Consider the following 13,522-nt stretch of genomic DNA (forward strand, 5'->3'; position numbering starts at 1 on the left):
TACGTCTTTTTTTTAGTTTGTGGAGGAACTTTGACAACTCCCGAAGGTGTCTTAAATAGTCCTAACTATTTAAGCGGCGGTTTATATGGTCAATTCTGCAACTGGAAGATCACCGTACCAAAAGGGAGAAGGATAACTTTAGAGATTATCAGTGGAGTTGGAAACAAAAAGGACGACGACTTTAATTTGAGGGCTGTCGTACGTGTACAATTTTCATTTTATTAACACAAATAAGCTAGTTAGACCAGGCAAAGACTACATGTACTAAATATGTATAATACATGTGTATGTAGTTGGTAGAGCAGTTGATGTTGTGGATTAAATATTATACTTCATTGAAAATTTCATTTTCTTGGAATTTCACTTATTAATTATTCCTCAGCTGAACTTATTTTACCTATGTATATATTTCAGTTTTACAACGACCATAATTTCATATCAGCTATACACACTTATTTTACGAACACGACCCGTCCCATTGTCGAGTCCTCTAGTAATAAAATGTTAGTATATTATTGGACCAGAGCAAGCTCAAACTATCTACCTTTCAAGGCACAGTACACGTCCGAAAAGATATCAGGTCGAATTTTATTTTATTACACGTTTGTTCTATTTCACACAATTGTATTATATGTAATTCACGTGACTTCTAATGTTGTAGTGTGCAACAGTGACTTTTCGGGAACATCCGGCACCATCAGATCTCCTACAAACTCTACTGGACCGTACTTTTGCGAGTACGAATACACCATGCCTGATGCTAGTTTAATATCGACAGATTTCACTTTGGCCATGACTTTTTCTAAAATCGCTATAGGTGCAAAGAGTGGACCTATTTGCAGGTTCTTGTCGTCTAAAATCACTGTCTCCTCATGTAATTATTAAAATGACCATATTGCGAGGTGGGATAGGGAAACCCAATTTTCAAATTTATATATATATATATATATATATATATATATATATATATATATATATATATATATATATATATACATATATAGTTGTCTGGATAATGCACAACTACGCTTTGGTAATAGTGTGATGGTTATTCTCTAATAAAAAGACGATTTTTTATTAGCAACACCAAAAACACCAGCTAATACGTCGTCCCAATAGCTGGTGACTTTGCTGAAATTTCTTAAAATTGCTAAAAATTTGAAAAGCAGAGTTTTCTCGGTCCCACTTTTATTATTTTTTGCCTGCCGAAAATACATGCTTAATTTTATTTTTAAACTCTTCAGTGAGGTCTCCTGTCATTGAAGAAGTGTGCGGAAACTATACTGATTCATTTATCGTGCGGTCTAACATACCTCATACTAAAATTGCAGTAAGTTTTTACTTTATCCATACATACGTACATACGTAGTAACAATAGATTAAGTTTTGTGATCATGCGAAAATTCGAACTTGAGATTTTGACTGATTCAATCACTGACCACGTTTTCATGATCAAGAAAATATGTGTCATGATCAGGGAGAATTTTTGAGCACCGTTAATCAAGAAAACATGATCAGGGAAATTTTTTGAGCACTGTTAGTCCTATTGAACTGAAACTTAGTATTGGTCACTGAAATTCTTATCGACACGACGTAAATTTTTAAGTTGACCCGAAATGGTACCTCCCCTTATAGGTGTCCTCTTTATTTAAGTTTTTGAATCCATTATCTCCCAAGCCGCAATCGGACTAAAAATTTTGTACGTGTAATAGAAATTATAAATTTTACACCCCAATATTTTTTTATATTTTTTTTCCTAAGCCGGAAGTAGTAATTTTACTTTAGAGAATCGAGGCTGTTTACGTTTTTCTCAGAAACTTTTTGGTTTATTGAACTGAAATTTCATATCTAGAAGTTTAAGCTTAATACCAAGTTATGTATAAAATTTGGTTAGCATCCGTCAACCAGAAATGGCAGTTTAATCTTGTTCGATTTTTCTTCCACTATTTTTTCGACCCCTTAAACATGTGTGCTCTTCACGAAAAAATTCAAGTATAATTCTTGTATCAATGTGATGAAATAAAAAAAAATCACTAAATTTAATAAACCGGAAGTGGGATTTTTTCCTGAACGTATCGAGTTGAAAATTTATATTTGTATTCTTTATGTACTAATTTGGAGCTGATAAGGTTTTGGTCAGAATTCTAAAACCGGAGGAAGTATTTTTTTTTAAAACAAATTTCATTATTTTATTTTGACCTTTTAAATTATTTTTATTCTCTTGATATTTAATGTGTATAATAATTATAGTGATTTTAAGTAATAAAAAAATTTGGAACAAAATCTGACAACCGGAAGTAGAACTTTTGTCTTGTGTAAGTTTCCCTACATTTGCGCTCAATTTGTATCGAAAACGCTCCCATTACCAATATTTGTGAATGTTTATATACATATGTTTAATTATCAAATTTTGTTTTGTGACCTTCTCATATTCCTCAAATACATAAATAAAGTCATGGGTTGGTCACATCCGATTTTTTTTTATATATTTTATCAAAGAACGACATTATAATTTTATTTCCCTAATTCGCTTGTGTGCTTTGATATATTTTTTTATAATGTGTATACATATTTCTTTCCACAATACTATTATCTTATTTACGTACCTTTCAATCAGTGTCAGGCAGGGCCGGCCCGATGATTTGCAGTGCCTCTGGCAATAACTAAAATTTGCACGTCCCCTAACTAATATCAATAACAAATATCCTAGAATCATATTTTTGAAAATCAATGATATTTTTTGCAGATAAATGACCTTACTGGTAATGGATCATATCAGATCGATTTTCGATTGTATGCTTGCGGCGGTCACATCTCCAACGTAGACTCATACAAGTTAGAGGTTCCCCCAGGTATAATTGGCTCCATTGAATGTATATGGCTTCTCACCCCTCCCGTGGGATCCAAATTAGAGGTTAGTTTTATATTACTTAATGCAACCAAGCTTGGAACGTATCCATACAATCCAAGCTCCAGACCTATCGGATTAAAGCTGTGGTATTTAGATACATTGGAATCGTTGTTCCGTGTCTAGTTATGTATGATACTATTGTTGATTAAATTTCTTTTCAGGTAAATATGACCGGTCTGAAATTTACTGGCACAGATTGTGACAAGGAATATCTAAGCATACGCAATCACCAACTCTTTACTCTCCCCAAAAACGTGATTTGCCCTAATAACATGACTTCACCTAATTTAAAACCTGCTATCAACGGAATCTGGATCGAATATCATGCAGATCGTTACTATAACGAGACCGTTCTGGGTCTGGAGTTCGACAGTAAAAGCGACGGTCAGTATTTTTCCATATATGATATCTAAGCTGATAGCATATCATAAGCTTAGGTAAGATTGAAGAATGAATATAATGTGTCATTTGTCGTCTTTCCGACGCATTTTTCAGGTTGCGGCGGTTTGCTAAAATACCAGAAATCCTTCTCTACACCCAACTATCCATCCAACTATGGAGAAAACGCAGAATGTACTTGGGAAATAGTAGCTGATATTGGATTCAGAGTATCGCTTTATTTTGGTGATCGTTTCGCCATCGAAACGTCAACAAACTGCTCCAAAGATTTTGTTGAGGTAATATTTAAACCCAGGGCTTCGTGCCGTTATTTTTTTCCGTTCGATTTTATTCCAGTTTAAGTAAAAAATAAATATATCAGTTCGATTCCGGTTTTCGTTCCGGAAAAATAGCGGCTATTTCGGTTTTCAGTTCAGCTCCGAGAGGTTCATTTTTAAAAACTTTTGATTTTTGATTTGATTTTTAAATGCTTTTTATTATTACGAAATTATGTTCACAATACATCTTATATCTATTTTAATAGCTACTGATCTACTGATCATTTTCTATTTTACAATTTTAATTTTATTTGGTTAGTAATCACAGTATTATATTATTCTAATGTTAATCTAAAGCATAATAGGAAAAAGAGCTCAAAAACCTATTTACAATCCTTATAAATGTTCATAATACATCTAATACATTATATTAATTAAAGACGATGACCTAAAGCAGATTGTGTTTAAGTAATCTGTGTTTATACCTGAAGGGTATAGACATTTTGTTGTAATCACCGAGACTCTTCACAAGTGTGTTAGTATGGTTATTAGTGATTCTTTCATAGAATCTACTGGTTAGTTTGTTAGTAATGTCTGTAACAAACGGAATATTATATATAGCATGCAGTTTTTTCAGGTTAGTATATATGGGTGTATTATAAATTATTTTAAGGGATTTATTTTGTATTACTTGGAGCTTAGAAAGGTTAGTATTCGAGGCGTTATTCCATACAGGTGAAGCATAGGTTAATAATGGTAATATGAGCGCGCGATATAATTTTATTTTATTTAGCGTTGATAAAGAACTATGGCGATTAAATATTGGATATATTGAGGATATACTCCGCATCGCCTTGCATTTCGCTGCCTCAATGTGAGGTGCCCATCTCATTCTTTTATCAAACGTTACTCCTAAATATTTTATTACTGACTGCCATTTCAGACTTTCTCCAGAAGGGATTTTCAGATCTGAACTTGGCTTATGTTTTCTAACACTAAAGAATATGGCGTCTGTTTTGGTTTGATTAATTTGAATTTTCCACTTAGTGAAGTGTTCAGTCATCGTTTTAATTGCAAATTCAAGATTTTTAAGAATAGTGTCTGGTTTTTTGCTACTTGTGAAGCAAGCTGTATCATCTGCATATAGGGCTATGTGACAGTTTTTTGGAATAGGTATATCATTTATATATATGGAGAACAAGAGTGGGCCAAGCAAGCTCCCCTGCGGAACGCCAGCTGCGATTATTTTTGGAGACGATAATTCATTATTTACGCTAACCACTAGCTTTCTACGAGTTAAGTACGATTTGATGATGAGAATTAGGTAGTTTGGTATTTTGTTAATAAGGAGCTTATGAATGAGTCCATCGTGCCAAACCGTGTCGAAGGCCTTTTCTATGTCGAGACATACCATTCCGGTACTTCTCTTCATATTAAAGTTCTTCGTCACGTGTTCAGTTAGTCTTGTTAGTTGTTGGGTCGTGGAATGTCCAGTGCGAAGTCCAAATTGTTCATTTATTAATTTCTTATTTACGACTTTAAGTAAACGTGTGTAGATTATTTTTTCCAGAATTTTTGAAAGCGTGCAAAGTAAGCTAATGGGTCGATAATTGGCCGGGTTTTTTGAGCTTTTATCGGGCTTAAGTATGGGAATTACGTTGGCTGTTTTCCAGTATTCTGGGAAATACCCGGTGAGTAAACATGCGTTGAATATTTTAGATAGTGAGACTAAAGCTTTAAATGGAAGTTGTTTGATTATGATGTTATCTATTGAATCTCGCCCAGGTGCCTTTTTATTTTTTAAATTACGTTTTATATTTTGGATTTCACACGGATGCACCAATTTTATATTTTTAGTACTGTTAGTGGGAGTTTTTGTGATGATTTTAATGGACCGGTTGACTTTATTATGCGTTGGTATGTGATTGTAATGTTGTGTGAGTGTGTGATGTTTTTGGAAGGATTTTGATAATAGTTCTGCTTTGTCGCAATCACGCGTCACTGAGATTCCTGCATCATCTAATGGAGAAATCGAGTTTTTTGTCCTGCGAATCGCTTTAGCTAATTTCCATAAAGAGCCATCAACTGAGCTCAATTTTTCTAATTTTTTAGACCAAGCTTCATTTTTGATTTCTTTGATTCTAATTTTAATTTGATATGTGAGCTTATTAATTAATGTTTTCAATGCTGGATTTTTTGATGTTTGCCAAATTTTACGGAGTTTATTTTTACTTTTAATTAGATTTGCAACAAAGTCAGTTATCTCTAATTTGTGTTCAATGTATTGTGTCTTAGGTATGTGAAGGTGTTTGGATCGAGTTATTGATTCCGTTAGGTGTATTATGGAGCTGTCGATTTCGGTTTTGTTTGTGAGTGTGGTAGAAGTTAGAATGGTTTGGATATTTATGTACGACTTGAACTCTCGCCAGTTAGCTCTCCCGTAATCCCAACTATGCTTGATGATTTCCTCGGGTTTCGCGTCGATTGAGAAGATTATCGGGAGATGATCAGACGACAGGGTTTGAAGGGCATTTGGTGTCGATATTTTTGGGCAGTTCTTGACGAGGACAAGATCTAGTGTGGATGGTTGTGAGTTATTTGTGGGATAGTGTGTGTATGTATCCGGATGAAGTAAGATTGTATCTGTTAGTTGAATGTATTTAAAAAGAGTTGTGCCTTGTTGGTCAGTGTTTACGCAACTCCATAACGGATGTTTGGCATTAAAGTCACCAGCTACCACTACCGAACTACCAATGTTAAATATTTTGTTAAGATCGGATGCCAATAATCGTTTTTGGGGAGGATTGTAAGCGGATGCTACTATGTGACGGGTGTTGTTAATTGATAGTTCGATGGCGGTTAGTTCTAAATTTTTTAGTGGCGGAGTTATTACGCGACAATGTTTAATTGAGGATTTTATAAAAATGGCAATTCCCCCTCCATGCTGTTCTCGGTCTTCGCGATAGCAGTTAAAGTTAGGTAGGTTAATACGGATATGAGGTTTTAAGAAGGTCTCGGAGATTAAAACTATGTCAACACAGTACTCACCGATCGCCGATTCTAGTTCGTCAATCTTATTCTTAAGTCCACGAGCATTCCAAGCTAGAATGTTCAGGCGCCTCCCGTTAATCAAAGACATCGAGATATTCGACAAGCATGAGTGCCAGCTCTAGTTTGTCGGTGCAACCGCTGGCCATGGCACGAATCTCCTGGAGGATCTTCAACATCTTCGTCATAGACGCCATGGAAGTTAGGTCTGTTGTTGGTTGAATGTTGGGATTGGTTGGTTGGTGGGGTTTTTTAGGGATATTTGGGATATTTGGTGAAGGAGTTTAAATGGTCGGTAGCTTTGGGAAGTTATGATCGTTAACGACCTGGATATTTTGTGGCTGCACCACTGGGAGTTTCCAAGGGTTGGCTTTGACAATTGATGCTCGATTCTTCCTCGATTCCAGCATTTTCAGATAGCTCTGTCTTTTTGGACAGTCTTTGAAGTTGAGGTGAGTGCCGGCACATTTGACGCACTTGGCCTGCCGATTGCAGTTTTTCGCAGCGTGTCCATATTCTTGGCATCTGAAACATTGAGTAATATTTTGTGATTTACTAGTATATTTAACTACACTGACCTTTGTGTAACAGATGTACCGGATTTCTTTAATCTTCTTTGCCGATACCGATGGCTCGAAGAACACCAAGTATAGCTCGGTGGCGTTGCTCCTAGGCTCCTTCGTCTTCATCTGTATGACTTTGGTTACAGGGAATCCCTGTCTGATGATGTCATCTTTAATATCAGCTTCCGGCAATTTCGGCAAGCCACGTACGACACTTTTTATTTCCTTTTCCTCCTTCCTGGAAAAGGTATGGAATTGTCGGTCTGGTGTCAATCCATCCCGAAGTTTTTTAAAGTCTTCAAGACTTTTACATTGTATCTTGACATTATTTTGACCAATGTAAGTCATTGTGAAGTCTTTTATAAACTTCTTGATCGACTCGATCATGCTGCCGTGAGTGCCAGTAGCTGTCATGATGATGGGCGGGATTCTTCCACCGCTTCTGGGGACATCGGAAACTTCCAAGAGCCCTTCAAATTTGTTTTTCTCCTGAATTTTAAATTCAGGAGCAACATCTTTCACGTTCTTTGCCGTATGTTTTGGAAACTGCCACTCGATCTCCATCTGAGCGGTCTGAGAGCAGCCTGGTTGAGGAGCTTCGGTTGTAATTATCAGTGTCTTCTTAAGTCGCTTTTTCAGGTTGGATCCTCGCATGGTGCCAACATGTGTTCTTTTGGTGTTCGTTTTGTGGGGGGTGTTTGTTGTGTATGTTAAAAGGTGTGGGTTTTTTGACGGTATGGCGTATCGCTGTATTATGAGCGCTCGCACAGAGAGTACGTCTTCGGCACGTCCGTTCTCACGGAGCGTCGAGAGACGAGTCTTTAAAAACTTTAAATGTTATAATTTGTATAAAAAAAATATTTTTTGTCAGGTATTTGACTTCCAAGAAAAAAGTTGGATATCTATGGGCAGATTTTGCGGACGAGAACTCCCGGGGACTTTCAACGCGACTTCGAACAAAATGAAAATCCTATTCAGATCAGACTCTTCAATCAATGGAGATGGCTTCAAGGTACCATTTATTACACATGTCAACAATTTATTTTAAATTGCGTTTTGCATTAATTTATTATTAATTTTGAATAAAGGGTTATTGGAAAATCTTCTGCGGCGGAATTTTATATGCGGGTTTCAGCCCTAAGTATCTCAACAGTCCAGGACATCCCACGTATACCAGACTATTAAATTGCGAATATAAAATAATAGCGCCTCCTGGAAATTTCTTAGCGGTAGACTTCGCTAATTTCAGTCTGGAAGATGGTATTTTGATTTCATTTACATTGGGTTAATTTGGTTATTGAAGACAGTGGCGTCGCTAGGGGTGATGTCACCTGGTGCGTGGTGGTGTCACCTAAAAAATATTTTTTTATTAATAATTAATATGTGTTAATTGTTATGACTTACGAGAGAGAAGCGCCAAAAGAGAAGCTAATTTCTCACGTTGTTTCTGGATTGCGTCTCCGTCTGACTGAATCAGTTAACCTTCTTACCTTTAGGTACATACACTGATTTCTCAGGAATTTGATCAAAAGCCAATTATGACTCATTTTGATGCTATACATATATTGCTGCACCAGATGGATTTCGCGGTAGCTGTATAAATACAGAAAGCTGTATACAGAAATTGCAATGAGGTGTATAGCCGCTCGAGGGCCAACATACAACTAATATACCGAATTAGCGTTTTTCAATTTGAACAATTTGGTGTCACCCCAAAAATGGTGTCACTCGGTGCAGACAGCACTCCCCGCACGAACCTAGCGACGCTACTGATTGTAGATATCATCTTAAAATCAGCACATACATATGTACATACATACATATTCATTTATTTATTTCAACGATTGTACGCTGATTAGTAATAATTTTTAGTATTGTCATTTTTTTTATTTGGTTTGTCATTCATTGTATATTTAGTTAAACACATGTATTAAACTTTATAATTGTATCGTTGATTATTATTAATAAAGGAGGCCAAAATAACCAGTGTTCATATGACAATGTGACCTTGGAACCGTACAACGAAAATCCGAATGATTATTATTTCGACTTCTCATCGGGTCCAGAGGTTTTCTGCGGCAAGAATAATCCGGGGCATAAGCGATTTAAAAATGGCGTCAAATTGTCATTCAAAACTGATAAATGGATGCAAAGAGCAGGATTCACTTTATCATATAATATTGACCGTATGTTTGAATTTTAAATATTATTAATATAAGAGATGACAAATATTTTAAGAAATATTTTTTTTACATAATAGTTTGCGGAGGAATCATCAATAGTAGTAAGCAAATTTCATCTCCAAATAATGGCAAATCTAATGGTGAATATTATTCCGAATTGAATTGTCTATGGAATATAACGGCACCGCCAGATAAAGTGGTCATAATTCGGTAAGCTATTTAATATGCACATGGAATAATATATTTTCTCAGTTTATATTCTAGTCGGTGAACGAATAATAATTGTGACAGTTTAGTTGAATACCTAACTTTTATTCCATTATCAAACAATATGTTCGATAGCCAGTCGCTATCTTTCCATCCATTTGTCTTAACTACATCTCGACTTAACTCTTCACTTGTATTTTTAAGTTTGTTTTATAATAAAAATATTTTGTACACATTTCAAAAAGTAACATACCGTGTCTGTTTCAGTTTCCAAAGTTTTGTGATAGAGCACAGTTCGCAATGTATATTTGACTACATAGAAGCATTCGACGGGAAGCAACCAACCCCCGAATTTCACTTGGCCACATTATGCGGAAACCTTACCAAATCTTTGCCAGTTCTCAAGTCCAAAACCAACAACATGCTCTTGAGGATGGTTTCAGATATTGGCTCTCAGTACGCTGGTTTCGTGGCTGATGTATATTTCACGCTGGGTACATGTCACGTTTAAGATTTATAGACAGTTTCATTTATATGTATAATAATACATACATATGGCATTTTGTTCATAGTTTGATAAGAATGTTTATATAAAAAATATGATATCCATGCATAAGTAATTCTGAAAATATTTCTCATTTAAGGTGAATCTGCTGGCTGCGGTGGTACATTGGAAGTGAACCAAACCAAGAGTGCTATTTTTGAAAACAAAATATACCAGCCGAATACGGACTGCCACTGGTTGATAAATGGTCCACCATCTGAAATATTGCATGTCACTTTTAATAGCTTCCATGTTGCTCCATGTGAGAACGTCAACCAGACATCGCTTAGACGAAACAATTGCACCTGCGATTTTATGGAGGTATGCACTTTCATACATTATGTGCTTATATTAAGTTCAATTTCAACTTATTATTTTTTTTCAATTATATAGATTAGAGATGGCAATGGACCCACCTCGCCTCTCATCGGTAGATATTGTGGACACACATTACCAAACAATATAACTTCATCTTGGAACACCTTGTGGATACGCTTTGTTACTGACGGCACGATTCAGAGCGCTGGAGCTCGATTGACTATTACCTCAAAGCTTTGTAAATGATTTTACTTAATCCTTTCCTTTCCTCTTTAATATGCGTAATACAACTACATTAGAGTCAAACTCGTTGAAAATTACAATGACCTTATTTAATACTCCCCAAAGCCCCATCCCAAATTAAACATTCTATAAATTGAACTCAAACCTCTGGTTGATCAATACTTGGGAATATATAATTACGTAATCCCAAATTGTTTACAACTACCGTTTTCTTTTTTGACTGATTTAGCAATGTGCGGCGATACTAATCTGCTTGCTGAAGAAAAATCCAAAAATATGTCATCTCCAATTTCGCCGGATGGATATTTGCCGAGAGGTATTCGTTGTACTTGGCGGTTCAAATCTGACATGAATCCTAGCATAAATTTGAAATTTTTAAAATTCGACTTGGCACCGCCGTCTCAAGAAAGACAGTGTTTGGACGACAGATTGGAAATCGAACGGACAGATGTATGTACATATATACCTATTTTATAAATGTTCAACCTTCACTACTGGCTGGAATTACACTTTTATGACATTTGATTTGTTAAACTACACACAATTAAACTACATTTATATGGACAAACAGCATGTTACTATAAACTGATAAGAGATTTGCTAAATACTTTGAATTGAAAGCACACAGCTCATTTACAAATAAACTTGCAATCTAGACTGAAGTGACTACATAGCTGTGAATTAATGAAAACATAAAACAATAATAAAAATAAAACAATAACCAGTAATGAGTGCGTTGGACGAAGTGTACTATAAAAACATGTTGATTAATTACATATATGTTTATTCAATTTGCAGACGTCTGATAGTGAAGACAATGACAAATTGATCATCAACGGAGAAATGACTGTATTAGGGGTATATATTTTTTTTTCGTAATTTTCCGTCTATTTAAATTGTTTTGGGAAATGCCACAGGAAATAATCTAGTATTTATTAGTAAATGATATAATTGAGAACCGTATGTACCTGCAATAATACTATCGTTCACTATGAATTGATATTACCTTCTATATTGTATATTTATCTTTAAAATCCAGATGGGCTACTGCTGTAGAGCAGACAAATTGCTGTGGTATTTACCTAATGTGATTCGAAAATTGAAATTTAATATATAATTTCAGTCGTATTGGAGTAGTGACAGTACACATGTGTATTGTGGTCACATGAATGTCAGCAGTTATCAAGTTCTTAATAATGAACTGACTCTCACTCTTATGACTTCTTCGACCGTCGATAATAAGTATAGAGGGTTTTATATCGAATACAACAGTCAAGGTATTGTATTATATATCCACAACAATCTTTTGGAAAATAACTGGATTGATTTTTTCTTCTTTTTTTTCAGCTACCGTACGTAATTATACAGCCGATCAGGGAAAAGTTTCAATAAAGAACGTTGATAATTCTACTACATTTTTCATTGAGACGACTCCAAAAAGAACGATTTCGTTATATTTCACAAGCGTTAGCATTATGTTCACCGAGAATAATTATATCGAGGTATTATTAATTTTCTATTATCTTAATAAACATATACCACAATTTCTTCACAAGTTACCCCTATATGACACCGTGGCCAGATAATACACATCTAATATATAATTTCGAAAGAGACTTTGTATGTATGTTTGTTTGTTTGGGTCGTAAAATCCGTGACGTCATCGAAAAAATGAATATTCACATAAATTTAAATAAAATAAAACTATTCAAATAAATTTAAATAAAATGTTTACTATTAGATTGGCCATGTTTAAGCAGTTTACATTAGAAATACCAATCGAAGCCAGGTAAAAACACTAGTTTTATATAAACATACATATATTCATACATACATACATATAAAATATATAAAAACACAATTCATTGTATTTACAACATATGAAATGAGTGTATGAGAGCCACGGGGCAGATGGTCAGAATTATTTTATAAGTGTTGCATCATTGTTTATATTTGTTTATAGATAAGAGATGGACCTCGCTCTGATTCTGTGGTTTTATCTAAAATACAAGGCTCAAGAAATCCACTACCAGTGTTTTCAACGAACAACATATTGAGAATTGATATAGTAAAAGAAAATCAATTTCACTATCTCATGGTTGATGCGTATTATGTAACAACAGATCGAGGTAATGATTTTTAAATTATTTTTTTCGACATATTCGTATGATTACAAGAATATCATGTTTAGATTCATTAAATAATTACCGGTAATTGAAGTCGCATCACTTTCAATTGTTCAATGTTTTCGTTTTTTTTTAAATACACATTTATGCCTGAGTTTTTTTGGTTTTATTATTTGATTTAATGTTTTACGATTAAAAAAGATTTTCATATTTTAAAATTAACACGAGATATGAATTGTAAAAAAAACATGTGCAATAGGGTAACTTTTTAATTTTTTTTCAAATTTCTGTAAATAAAATAATATTACAGTATATATTTTTCTATGGATTAAAATACAAAGGCAATTGACATAAGACAATAATAAATAACAATCTAATATTTAGTAGACCCTCCTTTTGCTTTTATGAAGGCCTCAACACGTGCCAGCATGGACAATACGATATTTTTTAGCATTTCGTCCGAAATTTCTTCAAACCATACATTTTTAATAGTTTTTTTTAACTCATAATTAATTTAAATATTCTTTAAATCATTTGTCCCAGGATGTTGTTTTTGTTCCCTTTCCTTTTTAATGGCCCATAAATTTTCGATAGGGTATAACTCGGGACTATTGTCTGACCATTGTAGTGAGGAATACCTACTTTCTCTTTGTATTATTTTATGTTTAAAAAAAATAGCAATGCAAACTTAAAATGCTATTAATTTTTTTTGATGATATCTAT

At 34.4% G+C, this 13,522-nt stretch overlaps 1 protein-coding gene and 1 long non-coding RNA gene across 2 annotated transcripts in view; both read left to right on the forward strand.

Moving 5' to 3' along the window:
- The window catches only part of LOC143921171 (uncharacterized), an 895,047-nt gene that overhangs the window by 762,174 nt on the left and 119,351 nt on the right, over positions 1–13,522 (forward strand). The gene's annotated exons all lie outside the window — the stretch shown is intronic.
- LOC143921127 (cubilin homolog) overlaps positions 1–13,522 on the forward strand; it is a 35,696-nt gene that overhangs the window by 20,428 nt on the left and 1,746 nt on the right. Inside the window, exons 42-60 of the mRNA XM_077444254.1 lie at positions 17–198; positions 415–580; positions 662–874; positions 1,245–1,330; positions 2,747–2,914; positions 3,073–3,295; positions 3,407–3,588; positions 8,050–8,190; positions 8,267–8,438; positions 9,149–9,364; positions 9,439–9,571; positions 9,836–10,062; positions 10,213–10,433; positions 10,506–10,668; positions 10,903–11,123; positions 11,472–11,531; positions 11,797–11,950; positions 12,021–12,175; positions 12,637–12,802. Coding sequence (XP_077300380.1) covers positions 17–198; positions 415–580; positions 662–874; positions 1,245–1,330; positions 2,747–2,914; positions 3,073–3,295; positions 3,407–3,588; positions 8,050–8,190; positions 8,267–8,438; positions 9,149–9,364; positions 9,439–9,571; positions 9,836–10,062; positions 10,213–10,433; positions 10,506–10,668; positions 10,903–11,123; positions 11,472–11,531; positions 11,797–11,950; positions 12,021–12,175; positions 12,637–12,802 — 3,249 coding nt within the window. The remainder of the gene's footprint in view (positions 1–16; positions 199–414; positions 581–661; positions 875–1,244; positions 1,331–2,746; positions 2,915–3,072; positions 3,296–3,406; positions 3,589–8,049; positions 8,191–8,266; positions 8,439–9,148; positions 9,365–9,438; positions 9,572–9,835; positions 10,063–10,212; positions 10,434–10,505; positions 10,669–10,902; positions 11,124–11,471; positions 11,532–11,796; positions 11,951–12,020; positions 12,176–12,636; positions 12,803–13,522) is intronic.

The sequence above is a fragment of the Arctopsyche grandis genome, chromosome 13 (genome assembly GCF_051622035.1).
Source record: "Arctopsyche grandis isolate Sample6627 chromosome 13, ASM5162203v2, whole genome shotgun sequence".
Taxonomy (NCBI): Eukaryota; Metazoa; Arthropoda; class Insecta; order Trichoptera; family Hydropsychidae; genus Arctopsyche; species Arctopsyche grandis.